We start from the raw sequence: 25,602 nt of genomic DNA on the forward strand, positions 1-25,602 counted from the left end.
ATCGCTGGCAGCAGGAACCAGGCTGGGAATAATGAGCCGGCTCCTCAGGGCTTGTCATCCCAATTCCATTCTATGTCTTCTATGTTTTCCCTTCTATGGGGCAGTTCCCTTGGCCGCCCAGCATCCCAGGGTCTCTGTATTTATTGATGGCCATTCTGCGGCATCCAGCCCCCCCTCGTCAGTCAAAGGCTGTTAGTGTTCAGCTGGAGGGCCGCAGGTTGGGCACTCGTTCTGCACTGTTTTATTTAAATTTTGTTACAATGCCGTCCTGTAGGTGCCCCCTGCTGGCATTGAAGAGAACAGCACCAAAGATTATTACAATACAAATATGAGACAGGAGGATAAAGGGGTCTGAGCTTGCAATCTAAATGGATACATATGAAACATAAGGCTTTAGAGGCTCCCTCTTTCCCCCCTCTATAAAAACAAGACCCCTCACTTGCCTTCACCCCGTTCATGCAGCCAGGTGAATCTTCTGCTATGGAGTCACCCACCCTGTATGAAAAGTGATCACTCCTGCACTTAATTAATCAGCAAAGCTAATAATTGGCTGTATGTTATGGCGGCAAGGGGGTGCCTTGACTTTTAGCAAAAGGGTGGAGACATAACAGCCCCCTAAGTTTGCCCATAGCCTGTACAGAGAGATACCATAAAACTATGGCACATAGGGATTCCCCTGTACTAAGCACAATTCAGCAGGAACAGCCCCCTAAGTTTGCTCATAGCCTGTACAGAGAGATACCATAAAACTATGGCACATAGGGATTCCCCTGTACTAAGCACAATTCAGCAGGAACAGCCCCCTAAGTTTGCTCATAGCCTGTACAGAGAGATACCATAAAACTATGGCACATAGGGATTCCCCTGTACTAAGCACAATTCAGCAGGAACAGCCCCCTAAGTTTGCTCATAGCCTGTACAGAGAGATACCATAAAACTATGGCACATAGGGATTCCCCTGTACTAAGCACAATTCAGCAGGAACAGCCCCCTAAGTTTGCCCATAGCCTGTACAGAGAGATACCATAAAACTATGGCACATAGGGATTCCCCTGTACTAAGCACAATTCAGCAGGAACAGCCCCCTAAGTTTGCTCATAGCCTGTACAGAGAGATACCATAAAACTATGGCACATAGGGATTCCCCTGTACTAAGCACAATTCAGCAGGAACAGCCCCCTAAGTTTGCTCATAGCCTGTACAGAGAGATACCATAAAACTATGGCACATAGGGATTCCCCTGTACTAAGCACAATTCAGCAGGAACAGCCCCCTAAGTTTGCTCATAGCCTGTAAATAAAAAGTATGGTGGCCGGAGGGTCGATAGAAACAGAAAGGTTCTGTGTGTGACCGTTTCTCTCTTCCCCTGTTCTCTAAATTCTCAGGAAGGCCGTGGTCCAGTTGGACATGAAGATCACCAAGAAGGCGCTGATTATCCCGGCCTTTGAGACTCTGCGCTACCGACTGTCCTTCCCCAAATCTAAGGCGGAACTGCTGTCTATGCTGGACATGGGGACCCTGTTCACCTTTAGGTACTGACCTATACTGTCCCATATGTGCCCTGCCTCGCCTTGTAAACTACAATTCCCAGAATCCTCCCCGGCACCTAGGATCCTGAGCATCGCCTTAGCCTGGGATTTACCTCTGTACCAAATCCTCCCTTTTTCCCCACCAGGTACCACGTCTGGACAAAAGGGCACGGCCCCACAAACTTCGCCAAGTGGCGCACAGCGACCACGCCATACCGCGTGGAGTGGGAGGCGGATTTTGAGCCATATGTGGTGGTCAGACGCGACTGCCCGGAGTATGACCGTAGGTTTGTTGGCTTCGGCTGGAACAAAGTGGCTCATATAATGGAGCTGGATGCACAGGTAAGTCATACAACCAATCCTTTAATCATTATATGGGCCTATGGGCATAGGTTGTCCTCTTGCACTTACCTGAGGCTCAGTATTTATTATAGTCTTTATTAGTGTTGTCTACCCCCTATTGTGAATTATAAGGATATTAGCAGTCACTGAGGGGTTCTGTGCCCATATAAAGGCACAAGGCTGCAGGCTGAGTTATACAGGGAACTCTGAGTATCACTCATGTATTATAAGGGATAATGTACCCCCTACTGTAAATGATAAGGATATTGGCACTAACTGAGGGGTTCTGTGACCATATAAAGGCACAAGGCTGCAGGCTGAGTTATACAGGGAACTCTGAGTATCACTCATGTATTATAAGGGATAATGTACCCCCTACTGTAAATGATAAGGATATTGGCACTAACTGAGGGGTTCTGTGCCCCCCATATAAAGGCACAAGGCTGCAGGCTGAGTTATACAGGGAACTCTGAGTATCACTCATGTATTATAGGGGATAATGTACCCCCTATTGTGAATTATAAGGATATTAGAAGTCACTGAGGGGTTCTGTGCCCATATAAAGGCACAAGGCTGCAGGCTGAGTTATACAGGGAACTCTGAGTATCACTCATGTATTATAAGGGATACTGTACCCCCTACTGTAAATGATAAGGATATTAGCAGTCACTGAGGGGTTCTGTGCCCCCCATATAAAGGCACAAGGCTGCAGGCTGAGTTTTACAGGGAACTCTGAGTATCACTCATGTATTATAAGGGATACTGTACCCCCTACTGTAAATAATAAGGATATTAGCAGTCACTGAGGGGTTCTGTGCCCATATAAAGGCACAAGGCTGCAGGCTGAGTTATACAGGGAACTCTGAGTATCACTCATGTATTATAAGGGATACTGTACCCCCTACTGTAAATGATAAGGATATTAGCAGTCACTGAGGGGTTCTGTGCCCCCCATATAAAGGCACAAGGCTGCAGGCTGAGTTATACAGGGAACTCTGAGTATCACTCATGTATTATACGGGATAATGTACCCCCTACTGTAAATGATAAGGATATTAGCAGTCACTGAGGGGTTCTGTGCCCATATAAAGGCACAAGGCTGCAGGCTGAGTTATACAGGGAACTCTGAGTATCACTCATGTATTATAGGGGATAATGTACCCCCTATTGTGAATTATAAGGATATTAGAAGTCACTGAGGGGTTCTGTGCCCATATAAAGGCACAAGGCTGCAGGCTGAGTTATACAGGGAACTCTGAGTATCACTCATGTATTATAAGGGATAATGTACCCCCTACTGTAAATGATAAGGATATTAGCAGTCACTGAGGGGTTCTGTGCCCATATAAAGGCACAAGGCTGCAGGCTGGGTTATACAGGGAACTCTGAGTATCACTCATGTATTATAAGGGATAATGTACCCCCTACTGTAAATGATAAGGATATTAGCAGTCACTGAGGGGTTCTGTGCCCCCCATATAAAGGCACAAGGCTGCAGGCCGAGTTATACAGGGAACTCTGAGTATCACTCATGTATTATAAGGGATAATATACCCCCTACTGTAAATGATAAGGATATTAGCAGTCACTGAGGGGTTCTGTGCCCATATAAAGGCACAAGGCTGCAGGCTGAGTTATACAGGGAACTCTGAGTATCACTCATGTATTATAAGGGATAATGTACCCCTACTGTAAATGATAAGGATATTAGCAGTCACTGAGGGGTTCTGTGCCCCCCATATAAAGGCACAAGGCTGCAGGCCGAGTTATACAGGGAACTCTGAGTATCACTCATGTATTATAAGGGATAATATACCCCCTACTGTAAATGATAAGGATATTAGCAGTCACTGAGGGGTTCTGTGCCCCCCATATAAAGGCACAAGGCTGCAGGCTGAGTTATACAGGGAACTCTGAGTATCACTCATGTATTATAAGGGATAATATACCCCCTACTGTAAATGATAAGGATATTAGCAGTCACTGAGGGGTTCTGTGCCCCCATATAAAGGCACAAGGCTGCAGGCCGAGTTATACAGGGAACTCTGAGTATCACTCATGTATTATAAGGGATAATATACCCCCTACTGTAAATGATAAGGATATTAGCAGTCACTGAGGGGTTCTGTGCCCCCCATATAAAGGCACAAGGCTGCAGGCCGAGTTATACAGGGAACTCTGAGTATCACTCATGTATTATAAGGGATAATGTACCCCCTACTGTAAATGATAAGGATATTAGCAGTCACTGAGGGGTTCTGTGCCCCCCATATAAAGGCACAAGGCTGCAGGCCGAGTTATACAGGGAACTCTGAGTATCACTCATGTATTATAAGGGATAATATACCCCCTACTGTAAATGATAAGGATATTAGCAGTCACTGAGGGGTTCTGTGCCCCCCATATAAAGGCACAAGGCTGCAGGCTGAGTTATACAGGAACTCTGAGTATCACTCATGTATTATAAGGGATAATGTACCCCCTACTGTAAATGATAAGGATATTAGCAGTCACTGAGGGGTTCTGTGCCCCCCATATAAAGGCACAAGGCTGCAGGCTGAGTTATACAGGGAACTCTGAGTATCACTCATGTATTATAAGGGATACTGTACCCCCTACTGTAAATGATAAGGATATTAGCAGTCACTGAGGGGTTCTGTGCCCATATAAAGGCACAAGGCTGCAGGCTGAGTTATACAGGGAACTCTGAGTATCACTCATGTATTATAAGGGATAATGTACCCCCTACTGTAAATGATAAGGATATTAGCAGTCACTGAGGGGTTCTGTGCCCCCCATATAAAGGCACAAGGCTGCAGGCTGAGTTATACAGGGAACTCTGAGTATCACTCATGTATTATAAGGGATAATGTACCCCCTACTGTAAATGATAAGGATATTATCAGTCACTGAGGGGTTCTGTGCCCCCCATATAAAGGCACAAGGCTGCAGGCTGAGTTATACAGGGAACTCTGAGTATCACTCATGTATTATAAGGGATAATGTACCCCCTACTGTAAATGATAAGGATATTATCAGTCACAGAGGGGTTCTGTGAGCATATAAAGGCACAAGGCTGCAGGAGTTTAGGTTGGCACATTTATATATAACAATATGAATACTAAATCTCACTCTGAATTTATTGTACATTGCCTTACGACTCTATCTTTCCGCAGGAATACGAATTCACCGTGCTGCCCAACGCCTACATGATTCACATGCCCCACGCGCCCAGCTTCGACATCACCAAGTTCCGCTCCAACAAGCAGTACCGCGTCTGCCTAAAAACACTAAAGGAGGAGTTCCAGCAAGACATGTCCCGGCGCTACGGCTTCACCGCCCTCAAATACCTCACAGCTGAGAACAACAGCTAATGCCAAACAGGGGAGAGGGGATTCCCCCAAGCTGAGTGCCAGCTGAGGGTGCCAGCCGTGGTCGGCCCAGTTCCGGGTGCACTAAATCACTCATTTTGGGGGTGAGAAATGAAGACCCATCCCTTGCCCCCACCCCAATACGCCCGAGCACCCGAGCCTTAGTTATAGCCGATGGTGAACAGTTTACGAGAAAGACGCCAGCAAATTCTGCTCACTCCAGCCGCCCCTTCCTTACAAACATTTCACTCCTACAAAGGCAAAGAATTCCATTTACATCTACGAGGGGCATATGGAACCCTAATTGCACTTGAATGGATTCCTTTCCGATCATCGGCTGCGAATTGAGGGGAGGTTCCCCCCCCTCCCCAACTTTTTTTGCACACACTTTGAAAAGGTTTTCAATTTAGGGACAGGTGTACAGCGTATGTGAAAATCAGGCTGGCGCAGTACTGCCATGTTCCTGCGGGTGGCAGTAGTTGAAATGGTTTCATAGATACACCCACACTCATACAGTTTAGACACTTACCTGTAGCAATGTTGGCCGCACTGTATACACTTGCGGGGCATATGCAAGAGAGAGCTGCTCAAAGTTCTGGTGCAATTCTTACCTGCCGGAGGCGCTGTGTTCACTGAGGATAGAAGAAACCACTCTCGGGCTGACTTTAACCTGCAGGGGGCAACGTTGAACAATATATGTGACTGACAGCAACAAAAGAGACTCGTCTGTTAATTTGTTAAGAATAATTAAAGGGCATTTCTTTCTATTTTTGTATTGTATCCATCCCTGTACAAAAGAGGTGTGGCCCCCCCGGTCATTGTGTAAATATAAGGACTGCTGTGCCATGCAGGGAGGGGGGGGGGGGGGGGTCTGTTGTACCAGTGGGATACCCATTATGTGTTGGTAATATCATCTCTATACAAACAAATTGTGGCCTAGTGATCTGGCTGCCATATCAGTGTTGGGGCTGGAAGGAACCATGAAAATCCCCACTAATGTGAATTCTGAGAATTAGGAGCTCCCCCGCGCCTCAGCATGGACTAGTCCAGGCATCTGGAGACTGTGCCCCCCCCCAGGTGTTGCTGAAATGCAATATCCCACATTAGATGCCTAGAGTGTTGGCTGGCTGAGCATTCTGGGAATTGTAGTTCTGCTGCAGAGTTACCTGACCATTAAAATAAACAAGGGGCAATTATAAGGATTTTGTCAATCCCTTGGGAGGCAAAAAGTTTCTGAATTGCCCTGTGTGTTACTGCCCTAAGTCATCATAGACTCCTTCAGGTCAGGTCCAGACCTTAAGAAATCTATGAGGGCAGCCTGGTATTGTAGCTTATCTCACCTTTGCAGCAATGCCGCTATCCGAGGTACGTTAAAACCAATCAGATATGAGCTTTCATGTTTAAACCACAATCAAAGTGATCCAAGATCATTCCCAATTGGTTGCTGTAGTTACTGGGTTTCCTTCTTCTTGTTCCCTGATGTTCAGCCAGTGATAGGTCAGCTTTCAACCAATAGCCAGGCTGACTGGGGGGGAGCAGAAAAGTCGTGGTGGTGGTGATGTGGGTGGGTCACTATTTCGTACCGTTCAGTATTAATTGTCATGGAAACATAAAATGTCTAATTCACTAGCCCGGCCACCGGGCCACTTGCCCAACAGCAGATGCTCAGTACGAAGATGGAAACTCCCGGTGGGGTTTGGTTCTGCCGTGGTGTTGGGGTGATTCTTGTTAGATTTATACACAAAATGCAAATAAAATGGATTTCGTTTTATAATCGTTATGTCTCTGCTCATTCCATTGGCCAGCAGTGCTGTCCAACCGGTGGCCCCCTCTGTGTGGCCCCCCACCTGTCTGGCTGCTTTGATGGCTTACCTTTGTGTAAGCTTTAAATGGTATCAGTACTGAGATTAACTGCCCCCCCCTGCCTGGTTCCACCTCAGATTCAGGCTGTAACCCCCCCGTATTGTTTATACTTGTAATTCCCTGTACAGGGGAGGAGGAGCCATATAGATTTAAGGGTGTGTCTTAATATGACATAATATAATTCTTTCATATATGAATGAAGGGGGATATCCCTACAGTGAGCACCAACCATTTGGGGTTTTGCTGCCACCATTAATGGGGGTTTGGTCTTATTGTATAACATGGGTGTGGTTTGAAGTGGGTGCAGTTTTAAAAGGGGGAATGGTCAAAACTGGCTTATCGGCCCTCCGCCATGTAGGCCAGAAACATTCTGGCCCTCGGTACCACAGAAGTTGGACAGCACTGAGTTACAGTATACTTTGTGACATGATAGGAAAACAAGCAGGACAGAGAGCTGTGCAGGTAATGTAAACAAACAACACAGGAAGTGCAGCTCCATGACTTTGACGTAGTTGGCCAGCTTGAAGTATATTGCAATGTACAGACAAACAATCCCTCTTTTTGAGGTGGGGAGGGAAGGCATTTCTTAGTAGCGAAATGCCCTAGTGTCCAATTTCTACATATTGATAATGGGTGAGTGCAGAGGATTTTTTGCGGTTGTTTATATGTATTTTATGGTCACAGCCTCATTGCACCCCCGCTTAATGGTTTACAATTTAGTGGTTGAGCACAACTTTCCCTTTTTGTGTTATTGTCCATCCCTCCCATATTTGCTTCACCATTAACAGCGGTGCTGATTGGATACACTGGGAGCTGAAGTTAAAACTTCCTCCTGGCCTATCCAATCCCCACATGGCTTGCCCGGGACTTAAACAACACAGGAAGTGCAGCTTCCCTACACCCTCCTTTGCTTCACATTGACCAACAGTAGGGATTGGATACACTGGGAGCTGAAGTCTGAACTTCCTCCCGGGCCTATCCAATCCCCACATGGCTTGCCCGGGACTTAAACAACACAGGAAGTGCAGCTTCCCTACACCCTCCTTTGCTTCACATTGACCAACAGTAGGGATTGGATACACTGGGAGCTGAAGTCTGAACTTCCTCCCGGGCCTATCCAATCCCCACACGGCTTGTCCGGGACTTAAACGTTGATGGAAAAGAAGGGGAAAGAAGATGCAGGGATTCCTGTCAGAGGGAACATGTATGTAAGGGGGGGAAGGGAGGGGCACAGAGAAGGGAAAACAGTGGAGGCCATTTTGGGGGGGCAATAGACTGACACAGGCATGTGAGGGGCAATACAGCTGCCAGGCTCTGACTAACAGGGGAGGCCATTTTGGGGCTGGTTGCTGGCAGGCTGGGGGGCAGATAAAGCCTCTCTCCTGCTGCTGTTTTACCCCCACACATACCATACTGCCCCTACCCCACATACATGTGTTACCCCCACAAATACCATACTGCCCCTACCCCACATACATGTGTTAACCCCACAAATACCATACTGCCCCTACCCCACATACATGTGTTAACCCCACAAATACCATACTGCCCCTACCCCACATACATGTGTTAACCCCACACATACCATACTGCCCCTACCCCACATACATGTGTTAACCCCACACATACCATACTGCCCCTACCCCACATACATGTGTTAACCCCACAAATACCATACTGCCCCTATCCCACATACATGTGTTACCCCCACACATACCATACTGCCCCTATCCCACATACATGTGTTAACCCCACAAATACCATACTGCCCCTATCCCACATACATGTGTTAACCCCACAAATACCATACTGCCCCTACCCCACATACATGTGTTAACCCCACAAATACCATACTGCCCCTACCCCACATACATGTGTTAACCCCACACATACCATACTGCCCCTACCCCACATACATGTGTTAACCCCACAAATACCATACTGCCCCTACCCCACATACATGTGTTAACCCCACAAATACCATACTGCCCCTACCCCACATACATGTGTTAACTCCACACATACCATACTGCCCCTACCCCACATACATGTGTTAACCCCACAAATACCATACTGCCCCTACCCCACATACATGTGTTAACCCCACAAATACCATACTGCCCCTACCCCACATACATGTGTTAACCCCACACATACCATACTGCCCCTACCCCACATACATGTGTTAACCCCACACATACCATACTGCCCCTACCCCACATACATGTGTTAACCCCACAAATACCATACTGCCCCTACCCCACATACACGTGTTAACTCCACACATACCATACTGCCCCTACCCCACATACATGTGTTACCCCCACACATACCATACTGCCCCTACCCCACATACATGTGTTAACCCCACAAATACCATACTGCCCCTACCCCACATACATGTGTTAACCCCACACATACCATACTGCCCCTACCCCACATACATGTGTTACCCCCACACATACCATACTGCCCCTACCCCACATACATGTGTTAACCCCACACATACCATACTGCCCCTACCCCACATACATGTGTTACCCCCACACATACCATACTGCCCCTACCCCACATACATGTGTTAACCCCACAAATACCATACTGCCCCTACCCCACATACATGTGTTACCCCCACACATACCATACTGCCCCTACCCCACATACATGTGTTACCCCCACACATACCATACTGCCCCTACCCCACATACATGTGTTAACCCCACAAATACCATACTGCCCCTACCCCACATACATGTGTTACCCCCACACATACCATACTGCCCCTACCCCACATACACGTGTTAACCCCACAAATACCATACTGCCCCTACCCCACATACATGTGTTAACCCCACAAATACCATACTGCCCCTACCCCACATACATGTGTTAACCCCACAAATACCATACTGCCCCTACCCCACATACATGTGTTAACCCCACACATACCATACTGCCCCTACCCCACATACATGTGTTAACCCCACAAATACCATACTGCCCCTACCCCACATACATGTGTTAACCCCACAAATACCATACTGCCCCTACCCCACATACATGTGTTAACCGCACACATACCCTACTGCCCCTACCCCACTTACATGTGTTACCCCCACACATACCATACTGCCCCTACCCCACATACATGTGTTAACCCCACAAATACCATACTGCCCCTACCCCACATACATGTGTTACCCCCACAAATACCATACTGCCCCTACCCCACATACATGTGTTAACCCCACAAATACCATACTGCCCCTACCCCACATACATGTGTTAACCCCACAAATACCATACTGCCCCTACCCCACATACATGTGTTAACCCCACAAATACCATACTGCCCCTACCCCACATACATGTGTTAACCCCGCAAATACCATACTGCCCCTACCCCACATACATGTGTTAACCCCGCAAATACCATACTGCCCCTACCCCACATACATGTGTTAACCCCGCAAATACCATACTGCCCCTACCCCACATACATGTGTTAACCCCGCAAATACCATACTGCCCCTACCCCACATACATGTGTTAACCCCACACATACCATACTGCCCCTACCGCACATATTCTCCAACCCCATAAATGCCATTTATCCCCAACCCCACAACCCCTTAACCCACACTGAACCTTACGATCAAAACCAGAACCTTCACCAGAACTTGCAAACCCTTAACCTATTCCTGACCATAACCTGCAATCCCTTAACCCACTCCTGACCATAACCTGCAATCCCTTAACCCACTCCTGACCATAACCTGCAATCCCTTAACCCACTCCTGACCATAACCTGCAAACCCTTAACCCACACACCCACAAGCTGTACAGAGAGATACCATAAAACTATGGCACATAGGGATTCCCCTGTACTAAGCACAATTCAGCAGGAACAGCCCCCTAAGTTTGCTCATAGCCTGTACAGAGAGATACCATAAAACTATGGCACATAGGGATTCCCCTGTACTAAGCACAATTCAGCAGGAACAGCCCCCTAAGTTTGCCCATAGCCTGTACAGAGAGATACCATAAAACTATGGCACATAGGGATTCCCCTGTACTAAGCACAATTCAGCAGGAACAGCCCCCTAAGTTTGCCCATAGCCTGTACAGAGAGATACCATAAAACTATGGCACATAGGGATTCCCCTGTACTAAGCACAATTCAGCAGGAACAGCCCCCTAAGTTTGCTCATAGCCTGTACAGAGAGATACCATAAAACTATGGCACATAGGGATTCCCCTGTACTAAGCACAATTCAGCAGGAACAGCCCCCTAAGTTTGCCCATAGCCTGTACAGAGAGATACCATAAAACTATGGCACATAGGGATTCCCCTGTACTAAGCACAATTCAGCAGGAACAGCCCCCTAAGTTTGCTCATAGCCTGTACAGAGAGATACCATAAAACTATGGCACATAGGGATTCCCCTGTACTAAGCACAATTCAGCAGGAACAGCCCCCTAAGTTTGCTCATAGCCTGTACAGAGAGATACCATAAAACTATGGCAGCATAGGGATTCCCCTGTATTAAGCACAATTCAGCAGGAACAACCCCCTAAGTTTGCTCATAGCCTGTACAGAGAGATACCATAAAACTATGGCACATAGGGATTCCCCTGTACTAAGCACAATTCAGCAGGAACAGCCCCCTAAGTTTGCCCATAGCCTGTACAGAGAGATACCATAAAACTATGGCACATAGGGATTCCCCTGTACTAAGCACAATTCAGCAGGAACAGCCCCCTAAGTTTGCTCATAGCCTGTACAGAGAGATACCATAAAACTATGGCACATAGGGATTCCCCTGTACTAAGCACAATTCAGCAGGAACAGCCCCCTAAGTTTGCTCATAGCCTGTACAGAGAGATACCATAAAACTATGGCAGCATAGGGATTCCCCTGTATTAAGCACAATTCAGCAGGAACAACCCCCTAAGTTTGCTCATAGCCTGTACAGAGAGATACCATAAAACTATGGCACATAGGGATTCCCCTGTCCTAAGCACAATTCAGCAGGAACAGCCCCCTAAGTTTGCTCATAGCCTGTACAGAGAGATACCATAAAACTATGGCACATAGGGATTCCCCTGTATTAAGCACAATTCAGCAGGAACAGCCCCCTAAGTTTGCTCATAGCCTGTACAGAGAGATACCATAAAACTATGGCACATAGGGATTCCCCTGTATTAAGCACAATTCAGCAGGAACAGCCCCCTAAGTTTGCTCATAGCCTGTACAGAGAGATACCATAAAACTATGGCACATAGGGATTCCCCTGTACTAAGCACAATTCAGCAGGAACAGCCCCTAAGTTTGCTCATAGCCTGTACAGAGAGATACCATAAAACTATGGCACATAGGGATTCCCCTGTACTAAGCACAATTCAGCAGGAACAGCCCCCTAAGTTTGCTCATAGCCTGTACAGAGAGATACCATAAAACTATGGCACATAGGGATTCCCCTGTACTAAGCACAATTCAGCAGGAACAGCCCCCTAAGTTTGCTCATAGCCTGTACAGAGAGATACCATAAAACTATGGCACATAGGGATTCCCCTGTACTAAGCACAATTCAGCAGGAACAGCCCCCTAAGTTTGCTCATAGCCTGTACAGAGAGATACCATAAAACTATGTCAGCATAGGGATTCCCTTGTACTGAGCACAATTAAGCAGGAACAGCCTCAATGGGACATATAAAGCCAAAGCCCTTGTACTTATATACTGTTCCAGAATATCTGCATTTCCCCTTGCAACTCCCTGCACCTAATTATATACTGTTCCAGTACAGCTGCAGTAACAAGGCCCAACGACTGGTACAAAGGTAGGGCAGAGAGGGCATTTGCCCCACTCATTGATCATGGATACATTGCAGCCAAGCGCCATTGCTCCCTCCCTGTCTGTTCTGATGAATGGCACATAAGTGGCAAGCACGGTGGCAGGGAGGGGGCACCGGGGTACATAAACATTCAAGTTCCCTGTCGGGGAGGGTTCAGCTGCCCTGAAGGCTTACCCTGAATTAATTATAATATGGCACTGAGCAGTGGGGAAACTATTCCTTTACACAGTGCCTTAAGTAAAGGTGTGTAATGGGAACATTCATCCTGCTGGCGCTGCCCCCTGCTGGGCAAAAGGGAAATAGCCGTTTTTGTTATCCCTCCATGTTATGTATTTCTAAACTGCCAACCTAAACTGCAGCGCTGTACAATAAATGCCTGTATACATTAAACATACAAGAAAACATACAAAAATAACCCATAACCAGTACAAGGGATATAGAGGGGCCGACCCAAAAGAGCTCACACCCAAAGAAAGGTGTTGGCGCTAGTGATGAGCGAATGTTTTCGCCAGGCATGGAATTACATTGGCTTTAAATTTGGAATGAGAATGAAAAATAGCAAATAACTCCCTCTACCGTTTAACATTTTATTCTTGAACCAACAAATGTATTTTTTTAGTTGTTATATTGGTGTGTAGGCGCCAATAGGCAATAGGGCCTAATAGGAGCTAAGCAGGGTTTCTCCTGCTTGGGTTCTATTCTCCTGCCTACCACAAGGTGGGGCTGCTGAGAACATTGGGCATCACAAAAGATTTCTGAGCCCTTTCTAAACTCTATCATGCTGAGATCTTCAGGCAAACCTTAAGGCAGCCTTCAGGAGACCTGATTTTGGGAAGGGTAGGAGGGTCTGGGGTTTCAAAGATCATTTTCTTTAATTTGGGAATAAGGTTCTCGCTGCTTCTCACCGTGTGTGTATTGAATGGAATTCTATGTAAAGTTAATGAAGTGCCTATTGCCCATTTTCCAGGGATCGTACCAGCATGTCTGGAGTTAATGGAGCGGTACATCAGGGTAGGGGCCCATTTCTGGCCAGACTATAGTGGTGCAGGCACATACCATGAGCAGGAGAGAAGGAGGATCAGAGAGGAGCTGCAGCAGGTGAGCATGCTCTGCGTATATACTGGCTGTGTGCCCCGTGGGCATTATACATGGTGTTGGCACTGGGTATATACTGGCTGTGTGCCCTGTGGGCATAATACATGGTGTTGGCGCTGCGTATATACTGGCTGTGTGCCCTGCGGGCATTATACATGGTGTTGGCGCTGCGTATATACTGGCTGTGTGTCCCGTGGGCATTATACATGGTGTTGGCGCTGCGTATATACTGGCTATGTGCCCTGTGGGCATTATACATGGTGTTGGCGCTGCGTATATACTGGCTATGTGCCCTGTGGGCATTATACATGGTGTTGGCGCTGTGCATATACTGGCTGTGTGCCCTGTGGGCATTATACATGGTGTTGGCACTGCGTATATACTGGCTATGTGCCCTGTGGGCATTATACAGGGTGTTGGCACTGCATATATACTGGCTGTGTGCCCTGTGGGCATTATACATGGTGTTGGCACTGCGTATATACTGGCTATGTGCCCTGTGGGCATTATACATGGTGTTGGCGCCGCGTATATACTGGCTATGTGCCCTGTGGGCATTATACATGGTGTTGGCGCTGCGTATATACTGGCTATGTGCCCTGTGGGCATTATACATGGTGTTGGCGCTGCGTATATACTGACTATGTGCCCTGTGGGCATAATACATGGTGTTGGCGCTGCGTATATACTGGCTATGTGCCCTGTGGGCATTATACATGGTGTTGGCGCTGTGCATATACTGGCTATGTGCCCTGTGGGCATTATACAGGGTGTTGGCACTGCATATATACTGGCTGTGTGCCCTGTGGGCATTATACATGGTGTTGGCACTGCGTATATACTGGCTGTGTGCCCTGTGGGCATAATACATGGTGTTGGCGCTGCGTATATACTGGCTGTGTGCCCTGCGGGCATTATACATGGTGTTGGCGCTGCGTATATACTGGCTATGTGCCCTGTGGGCATTATACATGGTGTTGCGCTGCGTATATACTGGCTGTGTGTCCTGTGGGCATTATACATGGTGTTGGCACTGCGTATATACTGGCTATGTGCCCTGTGGGCATTATACAGGGTGTTGGCGCTGCATATATACTGGCTGTGTGCCCTGTGGGCATTATACATGGTGTTGGCACTGCGTATATACTGGCTATGTGCCCTGTGGGCATTATACATGGTGTTGGCACTGCGTATATACTGGCTATGTGCCCTGTGGGCATTATACAGGGTGTTGGCGCTGCATATATACTGGCTGTGTGCCCTGTGGGCATTATACATGGTGTTGGCACTGCGTATATACTGGCTATGTGCCCTGTGTGTATTATACATGGTCTTGGCACTGCGTATATACTGGCTATGTACCCTGTGGGCATTATACATGGTGTTGGCACTGGGTATATACTGGCTATGTGCCCTGTGGGCATTATACATGGTGTTGGCACTGGGTATATACTGGCTATGTGCCCTGTGGGCATTATACATGGTGTTGGCACTGGGTATATACTGGCTATGTGCCCTGTGGGCATTATACATGGTGTTGGCACTAGAGTTCAGTAGATATACTTATATTGCAGGTAGGGTGCCCTCATATCTCTATCTATGACTCCCTGTATCTTTCAGCCCCATCAGCTAGATAGTAACCAATTATGTCCTGCAGCAGAACCCACTCAACTCCCTGCAGAGATCTTAACCCATTTAACTTTTCAACTAAAGCTCTCTGTCAGCAACACCGCCCAGTTATACCCCAACCTGCCATTTTTATCAGCCCCCCCAGCAGGATTAATTACCCCGTTACACAATTGGTCACCTTAAGCAGAATGAGGCATAGGAGACCCCCAATATTCCACATAGGGATTCAAAATAAACACAGAGACATTTTAATGGGGAAACCTGTTGGTGGGCACAGGGTTTATTTGAATATAGGTAAGTGAGGGCGGGGCTTTTAGAACAGCCAATGATCCAGAGGAAGGCAAAAAACCTCAAGCGCTGGGCCAATCTGCACTGAGGGTAAAAATTCCTTCCTGACCCCTAGGAACGGCAGTCGGATTTACTCCCTGGATCAGGGCTTTATATGTTCTATGTGTGGAGGGGAGAGTGGGTTAGCGGGGTGGGGTAGAAGGGGTGGGAGGGCGGGGGCTTGGGTAGAAGGGGTGGGAGGGCGGGGGCTTGGGTAGAAGGGGTGGGAGGGCGGGGTGGAAGTTTGGATGGGAAGGCGGGGCTTGGGTAGAAAGGGTCGGAGGGCAGGAGCTTCAGTGGAAGGAAGGTGTGGAGACCAAAGTAAAGATCCCCAGCAATCCGGCATCTATTTCTTTCCATTACTGAGTCTTCTGTAGAGATGTAGCGAACTAATTCGCGCGAACATCGTGTGCTCGCAAGTTCGTAAGTTCGCAAACTTTTTGCGTATGTTCGCAATTTGGGTTTGCCGTGTTATTTTTTCCGCTTCGTTTTTTCTCTGCGTTTTTTCTCGGCCTAAAAATGCCACACATGGCGTTTTTCAGCCTAGTACTGGTGTAAGCAAATCCCGTTTCCATGGTGCCAATAGCGCGAAATAGCAAAAAACGCCGCGTATTTCCGCTAGGTCTGCCCGTTTTTACGCAACGCTGTGTCAACAAAGTATTTTCCAGAGAAATTTTTGCTTGATCCCCCTCCTGCATGCCACTGTCCAGGTCGTGGCACCCTTTAAACAACTTTAAAATCAGTTTTCTGGCCACAAATGGCTTTTCTAGGTTTTAAAGTTCGCCTTCCCATTGAAGTCTATGGGGTTCGCAAAGTTTTTTTGAGTTTTTTTGAGGTTCGCTATATCCCTAGTCTTCTGCAGTGGATTGAAGTAATTGCTACGAAGCAATGGGTTAACTGGAGACATGCTGTAGGTACATACACAAGCCTGCTTAAACAGTGGGAGGCAGTACTAATACCCCACCCTGGGCGGTTGAAGGGCATGTCCAGCCAATAGAACAATGGGACTACAGAGGGTTTGGGCCAGTTAGTTGGTACAGAGTGTTGGGCCTAGTGGCTGCGTTGCTGCGTCTGACCGGATGTAAGGCGCCCCATCTGAAGCCTGTTCGGCGCATGGGCCAAGTGTGTGGGTTCATGGGTAGCCATAGCATGCGTCTGTACATGCGGGTGTGTACAGTTGCGCGAGAATCCACCCGCACGTCTACGCGTACGTTTAAATGGACGCCGAAGGATGCCGTCATTGCTTGGTTATAAGCCTGCTGGTTATATTTTCCTGTCATTCACTTCTCTGTTTGGCCTGTGTTTGATCCTGATTCCTGGATTTGCCTGAACTCCCGCCTGTTTTACCGATTTGCCAGAACTCTGCCTGACCCGACCTCTGCCTGTTTAACAGATTTGCCAGAACTCTGCCTGACCCGACCTCTGCCTGTTTTACAGATTTGCCAGAACTCTGCCTGACCCGACCTCTGCCTGTTTTACCGATTTGCCAGAACTCTGCCTGACCCGACCTCTGCCTGTTTTACAGATTTGCCAGAACTCTGCCTGACCCGACCTCTGCCTGTTTTACAGATTTGCCAGAACTCTACTTATCCTGTCATCAGCTGATTTCGCACTCTATAGCCCATATTCTCCTCTATATTGTAGGTTATTACTGTATGTACATAGACGATCCTCACAACTGAGCTCCGCCATCCTTAAAGGGGTGGGGGCTTGGAAGGAAGGGGTGGCAGGGGGGGGCTTGGAAGGAAGGGGTGGCAGGGCGGGGCTTGGAAGGAAGGGGTGGGAGGGCTGGGCTTGGAAGGAAGGGGTGGCACGGCGGGGCTTGGAAGGAAGGGGTGGCAGGGCGGGGCTTGGAAGGAAGGGGTGGCAGGGCGGGGCTTGGAAGGAAGGGGTGGCAGGGCGGGGCTTGGAAGGAAGGGGTGGGAGGGCGTTGGCTTGGAAGAAAAGGGTGGGAGGGCGGGGGCTTGGAAGGAAAGGGTGGGAGGGCGGGGGCTTGGAAGGAAAGGGTGGGAGGGGGCTTGGAAGGAAGGGGTGGGAGGGCGGAGGCTTGGAAGGAAGGGGCGGGAGGGCGGGGCTTGGAAGGAAGGGGCGGGAGGGCAGGGGAATGGAAGAAAGGGGCTGGAGGGCAGGGGCTTGGAAGGAAGGGCGGAGGATTGTGTGTAAGGAAGGGGTGGGAGGGAAGGGCTTATGTGTAAGGATGGGGTGGGAGGGCGGGGCTTATGTGTAAGGACGGGGTGGGAGGGCTTAGAGGAAGGACATGGAAGGGAAGTATGGGCAGCATACTCCACAGAACAGTCTTCTGGTGAAGCGCTGAAAAAATAGAGAAACATTTTAGAAATAGTTGAAATAAGATTAAAACTACAGACAAATACTTGTTCTTTAGATATAAAATGCTGGGGCTACAGAATATCCGCTACCTGGAATGGTACCTTTCATTTTTGTATTGGTTACCTGGCGCCAGTCGGTGCCCAGGGGGAAAACCCATTTGGTAAGGTGGATATGTAAGCCAGTGCTACAGCACCCCCTATTGGCCCACAGTGACATACATTTAAGGGTGGCATGTTGCCCAGCTGCCATCTAAAGTCACATGATTGATTCGGCTACAGATAGAACTATAAAAGCAAAAATCTGATTGGCCACCGTGGATTACTGCCCCAGTGCAGAGTGTTGATAATTGCCCCCCGCCCCATAGGAAACATTTAACTACTACATTTAATTTACTGAACCAAACCCTTGATCTTAAAGTAGAACTGCAACACCCACATGTATATGTTTGTGCCCATAAATCAGGGGAGACAGCAGAGCTTGGGGGCAGGGTTGGTGCTTGTTATGTTTTGCAGGGTCCTTTCTTTTATACCCCTCATTGCTCTGATTGCAGGACTATGTATAGTGAAGCCTTCCTGCATCTTGGCTTTAGTCTGAATGTTCTAAAAGGGCAATGGAAGAATGTGGAAGGTCTGAGAGGCTGTAACGGAGGCAAAAAGTGGAGACCAACCTGCCCCACTGAGCACTTGTGACATTCAGGTAAGAGTGGAATGGGGCCTTACATAAGAGTTTGCATGATGTGGTGGGATTGGGGGCTGCTCGGAGGTTTAAAATGGTCTAATGATATATTGAGAGAAAAAATATTAAATTCAGCTCAAACCTGCTCAAGGTCTTCCTCCTCCTCCTCACTCAGCTCTTCTACTGAGGGCTCTGCCTGGCTGGTGTCGCCAGTTTCCATTGACGCCTGGTAAATAGAAATACAGTTTGTCAACCATCTCATTGATAGGTGTCATTTAAACATGTTATATCAGATCACAATGCATTATATTGGTTACTATATTCTTACCTGGTAGATCTCTATCCCAGGGTCTGAGATCTTCTCTGGCTGCTCCTGAATAAGAAGAATAAAGTCAATTATAGAAGCAACTGTACATCAACCACTTAAATGTATCTGGTATGAAGCAAATGAACTCAGCTCAGATTATTTCTATTTTATCTATATTACCTCTCTATATTACTTACTTGGCAGTTGTTATTGCCAGGGGCTTCTTCCGGTGGTTGCTGGTTAGGAGATAAAAAGACAAGTTATCAGACCAACTCGGCTCTTTAGAGAAGAAGCGAAAATATGTATTTAATATTTAATATCGCTTGCATTGTATTTGATGGTTTCCTACTTACTTGGCAGATGGTATCACCACATCCAACCGGTTGATCCTGAGAGAAAAGCAAAACAAAATGTGTCTAGTAGGGCAAGGAACTGAGTTATGGCATTTACCAGCCATTTCTTATGAAAAATCACTTTGGTAAGGATGGTTAAAAGGCTGAAAGGCCCGACAGGAACACCGGGTCAGACTGGGGGGTGCAGGGCCCACCGGGATTTTTCCCAGTGTCCCGGCGGCCCAGTCCGACCCTGCAGGAACGTATTACTGGGCTACATTTACATTCAACACAACACTTTAGGGGTAGTTAGTAATATAGGCACTGTGTGATAGCAACTTCTTTACTGCTTACCAGGAAGATCTTCTCATGTGGCTCGAAAGGTAACAATAGAGTCTGGTAAAGGGATAAAAAAGTAGAATTACTTTCATTTATTGTCTATCATGGAAGGGAAGTTGCAGTTAAAGATCAGCGTATATAAAAAAGGGCTTTTCAGAAAATCTAATGAAATCTGTATAAATAAATGTAGGGTTAATACAGGGATTTATTTAGATAATATTGCCAAGGCAAATGGACGATCCATTGCCAGGAGAGGGAAAGCATTGGGGTTTAACAATACTGTCAGTGAGGAAAGCGTCAAATAAAAAGGTGCTAATGGCTGATTCTGTGGTTGGATTTCAGTTTTAGACAGGTATAAAGGGAAAGCTCCCGTGGGTATTAGTCAGTCGCTCTGATGGTTCTTATTAATGGAAGTAAATAATGGCAGAATGAAGCCGTTTGGCAATAAGTTGGCTGAATGGGCAGATGTTGGTTTGATATGGGATCAATATGAAGTGGATATGTGTATAGTGCAGCTCTATACAGGGGCCTTTTTCCCATAGGAATCTACAGACAAGTCAATGAAATGGTTTAAATGGCACAAACATTAAGGGAAATAATAGTCAAGTTGCCCAATTCTCTGCTTACCACAGGGTTCTCATCGAAGGGAATATTTGCTGGTTCCTAGAAAGAAATGGCAAAAAAAGACATTTTATCAGAGAAAGAAATACAAACATTTTAGTTATTTTTCAAGTTAAAATATGAGATATTATAGTAGAAAGGATAGAGGCCTTACGCTGCCGAAGCACGGAAACCAACAACAGATAGAACGCAACATGATCGCTCAAAGTTCTTTCTGTGGAAACATCAAGAAACATCAACTTAGTTATCCCAGTGCTCCAGTATATTGCGCTCTTAGCACATCCCTGTATAGATATATATGAGAGTAATCCCCAAGTAACCAGAGCTCTACTCACCTCAGTCGCCCGAAAAAGAATGAGACAATCGGGGCTGCGTCTGGATAGGCTGACTCTGCCCATTGTGACATCACACACTTGTCAGAGCCACAGCATTGTGACATCACACGTGCAGCCCAAGCTGGATGAAGTGCACCGTTTTGTTGTTTTTTTTTAAACGAATCTGTTTGTGTTATGGCAGTAACTGACACTAGTAATGGTGCAATTACTGTATGTGTAACATATCAATGCAGGGATTATAGGAATACTGCCTTTGGGAATCAGCAGTTTTCCCATAACAGGATCCCTGTAGGCAAAGCATGAGAATAATGCTCAGAAGCAGACTGACAGTACATTATATATATACTCCATTATAAGCAAATAATTCAAATTTTTAAAAACAATTTCCTTTTTCTCTGTAATAATAAAACAGAACCTGTACTTGATCCCAACTAAGATATAATTACCCCTTATTGGGGGCAGAACAGCCCTATTGGGTTTATTTCATGGTTAAATGATTCCCTTTTCTCTGTAATAATAAAACAGTACCTGTACTTGATCCCAACTAAGATATAATTACCCCTTATTGGGGCAGAACAGCCCTATTGGGTTTATTTAATGGTTAAATGATTCCCTTTTCTCTGTAATAATAAAACAGTACCTGTACTTGATCCCAACTAAGATATAATTACCCCTTATTGGGGGCAGAACAGCCCTATTGGGTTTATTTCATGGTTAAATAATTCCCTTTTCTCTGTAATAATAAAACAGTACCTGTACTTGATCCCAACTAAGATATAATTACCCCTTATTGGGGCAGAACAGCCCTATTGGGTTTATTTAATGGTTAAATGATTCCCTTTTCTCTGTAATAATAAAACAGTACCTGTACTTGATCCCAACTAAGATATAATTACCCCTTATTGGGGGCAGAACAGCCCTATTGGGTTTATTTAATGGTTAAATGATTCCCTTTTCTCTGTAATAATAAAACAGTACCTGTACTTGATCCCAACTAAGATATAATTACCCCTTATTGGGGGCAGAACAGCCCTATTGGGCTTTGGTGCAGGTACCCATTGCCTCTCATCTTAATGTTTCTTGGTTACTTTACATTGTGGGTGTGGCCTAGTAAAAGGGGCTGTGGCTTAAACATTTGCAACGCAACATCATATCCTATTCTAGCTCCCCCTCCCCCCGACTGAAAACATTTTCTGCTGCCTAAAAGCCCAGAAGGTTCAGTGCTTCACCCATGTGAAAGGCCCCGAGAACTCCATTAACCCTAAACTTACCAGTAAGGTCATTGCTTAGTGCAGGGGAATCCCTATGTGCCATAGTTTTATGGTATCTCTCTGTACAGGCTATGAGCAAACTTAGGGGGCTGTTCCTGCTGAATTGTGCTTAGTACAGGGGAATCCCTATGTGCCATAGTTTTATAGTATCTCTCTGTACAGGCTATGAGCAAACTTAGGGGGCTGTTCCTGCTGAATTGTGCTTAGTACAGGGGAATCCCTATGTGCCATAGTTTTATGGTATCTCTCTGTACAGGCTATGAGCAAACTTAGGGGGCTGTTCCTGCTGAATTGTGCTTAGTACAGGGGAATCCCTATGTGCCATAGTTTTATGGTATCTCTCTGTACAGGCTATGAGCAAACTTAGGGGGCTGTTCCTGCTGAATTGTGCTTAGTACAGGGGAATCCCTATGTGCCATAGTTTTATGGTATCTCTCTGTACAGGCTATGGGCAAACTTAGGGGGCTGTTCTTGTTGAATTGTGTTTAGCACATAATGCTATAATATTTAACCCTGTTCCTAGTTATAGTTTAGCAGGCACAGATGTGCAAACAGCCCCTTTGCATTAATAATACACTAAAGACTGCAATATCTTTTTGTTCCACTGGGTGACACTGTTGGTCTAATGTTCGGTCTCTGTTCCTCAGATGGTGCCAGCCAGACATCTCGGAGGTGCAGGAAGCCGATAGCCAATCAGAAGGAGACTTCATTAATCAAGTTCATTATCCAACCTTTCCATTAAAGATTGGGAAGAGCCCCACACAAGGTTTCACTTTTCATCTTTTTCTTAGTTCCATTATAATTGGAAAGGCCACTATTGGAATGAAGCCAATTACAACAGCAATAAAAAATGCAAATTATTCATAAATAATTATATGCACTGCCTCATATTGGTCTCATTATCTGCACTAAAATCATTATATAATCATAATTACACTTATAAGTGTGGCCCCTGCTTTCCCTGCCAATCATTTGCCTTACTTCTGAGCTGCAGGAACATCTGCCCGGCTAATTATCTGCCCAAACACTTCATTATCATTAATCAGCTCTGCAAATCAAAATGATCTGATCAGCCAATTGCAGCCAATCAGGGAGGCCCCATGGCAGCGCATCATCCACTCTGTGTCCCTATATATTAGGTACTTACCTAGTGCTACCAACCCCTATTTCTGTAGGGAAATAAGAGCAGGGCAGGCAGTAACCCTTCCAACACTTTCCCCTGTCTCTGCCCCTATATATTAGGTACCTACCTAGTGCTACCAACCCCTATTTCTGTAGGGAAATAAGAGCAGGGCAGGCAGTAACCCTCCCAACACTTTCCCCTGTCTCTGCCCCTATATATTAGGTACCTACCTAGTGCTACCAACCCCTATTTCTGTAGGGAAATGAGAGCAGGGCAGGCAGTAACCCTTCCAACACTTTCCCCTGTCTCTGCCCCTATATATTAGGTACCTACCTAGTGCTACCAACCCCTATTTCTGTAGGGAAATGAGAGCAGGGCAGGCAGTCTGTGCATTACCCCTAATGCATTGGAACAGTTGCAATGTTTGCATTTTGGTTCTGCTTATAGGTCCTCCATTTTGCCATATTCTCTCCTGTAGGGATGTTCTGCAGGGAAAAACATATTTCCATTAAACTCTCAGCTAAGAAGGAGGGAAAGGATTTCACATATAATAAACTAACACTGCCCCCTTTGCCATGTTGGCACTTTTCCCTTCCGTTACATTTGGGGCTAAAGTGACATTTTCTGTAGACTTTTTCCCATTTAATGGGGTTGTACTGATGCTTACAGAAGAGGGAAAGGCTAAACCCCTTGTGGGGGGGGGGGGCAGTTTTATATGCCTCTTGTTTAAAACCCACCAGCCCGGGGTACTTTTCCCATTTCCCCTGCTCCCAGTTATCAATTGTACTGACCCAGGCTGGGTACATGGGCAGTCAGGTTCCAAGACAGCGGCTTGGGCGAATCAAGGTGCAGCAAAATAAAGCTGCTGAATGTAACTGGGAATACTGGGAGAGAGACTTTCTTGGGGGATTGATGATTAATATAGGATTTTACCATAATAGGAGGTGAGGGCCTCAAAGTTGGTGTTTTCCTCCCTGAAGTCCTTTAGGATGGAGTAGAACCGCTGTAAATAAATAAAAGGAAAGAGCATTAGGGAGAGAATTCTAAATGGCGCTCACAGGTGAGTAAGGCAAGATGGTGTATCTGTGGGAGAAGGTGTATGGTAAGGCAAGATGGTGTATCTGTGGGAGAAGGTGTATGGTAAGGCAAGATGGTGTATCTGTGGGAGAAGGTGTATGGTAAGGCAAGATGGCGCCAGGAGAATAATTGTGTGTAATACTGTGTATAGTAAGGAAAGATGTGCCAGGGAATTGTGGGACAGTGTATAGAGTTTAGCAGTATCAGTGCTGTAACTGTGGGGTAGTGTTTAAAGGAAAAATACTGTGCAGAACTGAATTTCTCAGCCTTTATACATATATGTGGGAGCTGCCATAGTGCTGCTTTGGGTGCCTGTTGGCTGCTATATCTGCACTGAGGCAAATGGTACGGCAGCTCCAACCTATAGATATAAAGGGAAGCAGTGACAGAAGGGGGAGGCTGTACAGACAGACAGACAGACAGAGAGCTGCTCAAGGAGAGGTTCTATAGAATAGTGACAGCGGCTCAGACATCTCAGCTCCTCAGGGACCGAAAGGCACAGATACAAATGGGCATCATATTAGGAACAGCAGTATGCCATTAAAGGGCAAGTTCCCCTCCCAAACACCTTTCCTTGTCCCTTCCCCTCCTACATCTATCCGTGTATGTATTTATTTACACCAGTGGGAGCTGCCATATTGATTTATTTAGAAGACAAAACTGCTGAATTTATGCCTTATCCAAGCCAATCAGCATGGCAGCTTCTGCTCGTATATAAAAACACATGGGTGTGAATGGTATATGGGGATAAAAGCCTATAGAAGGGAGGAGTGTGGGCTGAAATCTGTGTATAAGGATAAAGCAAGGGGGCAAATAGTTGGTGGTAATAATCCCTGATACACATATCCAGCGGAACAATATCAAGTCACACGTGCTGCGCAATTGACTTAATCCCCTTACATTTCCCTGCTCAGAGCTGACATCAAGGGCCCGAAGAGTTTCAGCCAGTCCTCTGGGGCCCGAGATAAGAGGGACGAGTGGCAGAATGTGGGCTGGGAGTGAGGAGTAACTGATGGGGAGGAGGGCAGACAAGTGGGGGGGGGCAAATTTTCCCGTGGCTTCATTCCGCCAATCCGCCAATGGCGAAACGCAGAAATTCACCCTTAGTTCCTATGTATAGTATTGGGTCAAGGACCTTGTCCAGTCCCCATCAGATTGGGGCCCTCCAGAGAACCTCACACC

At 46.6% G+C, this 25,602-nt stretch overlaps 1 protein-coding gene and 1 long non-coding RNA gene across 3 annotated transcripts in view; both read left to right on the forward strand.

Annotated features, from left to right (window-relative positions):
* The window catches only part of large1 (LARGE xylosyl- and glucuronyltransferase 1), a 235,160-nt gene extending 228,144 nt beyond the window's left edge, over positions 1-7,016 (forward strand). For both annotated transcript variants that reach the window (XM_031898555.1, XM_031898556.1), the window contains exons 13-15: positions 1,386-1,532; positions 1,676-1,871; positions 5,048-7,016. In XM_031898555.1, coding sequence (XP_031754415.1) covers positions 1,386-1,532; positions 1,676-1,871; positions 5,048-5,245 — 541 coding nt within the window. In that variant the 3' untranslated portion in view covers positions 5,246-7,016. The remainder of the gene's footprint in view (positions 1-1,385; positions 1,533-1,675; positions 1,872-5,047) is intronic.
* Positions 7,017-17,503: 10,487 nt separating this feature from the next.
* Positions 17,504-23,085, forward strand: LOC101731742. Its single transcript, XR_209254.4, has 3 exons — positions 17,504-17,652; positions 18,891-19,036; positions 22,868-23,085. It is a non-coding gene; the product is annotated as an uncharacterized LOC101731742 (long non-coding RNA).
* Positions 23,086-25,602: the final 2,517 nt, after the last annotated feature.

This window comes from Xenopus tropicalis, chromosome 3 (assembly GCF_000004195.4).
Source record: "Xenopus tropicalis strain Nigerian chromosome 3, UCB_Xtro_10.0, whole genome shotgun sequence".
NCBI classification, from domain to species: domain Eukaryota; kingdom Metazoa; phylum Chordata; class Amphibia; order Anura; family Pipidae; genus Xenopus; species Xenopus tropicalis.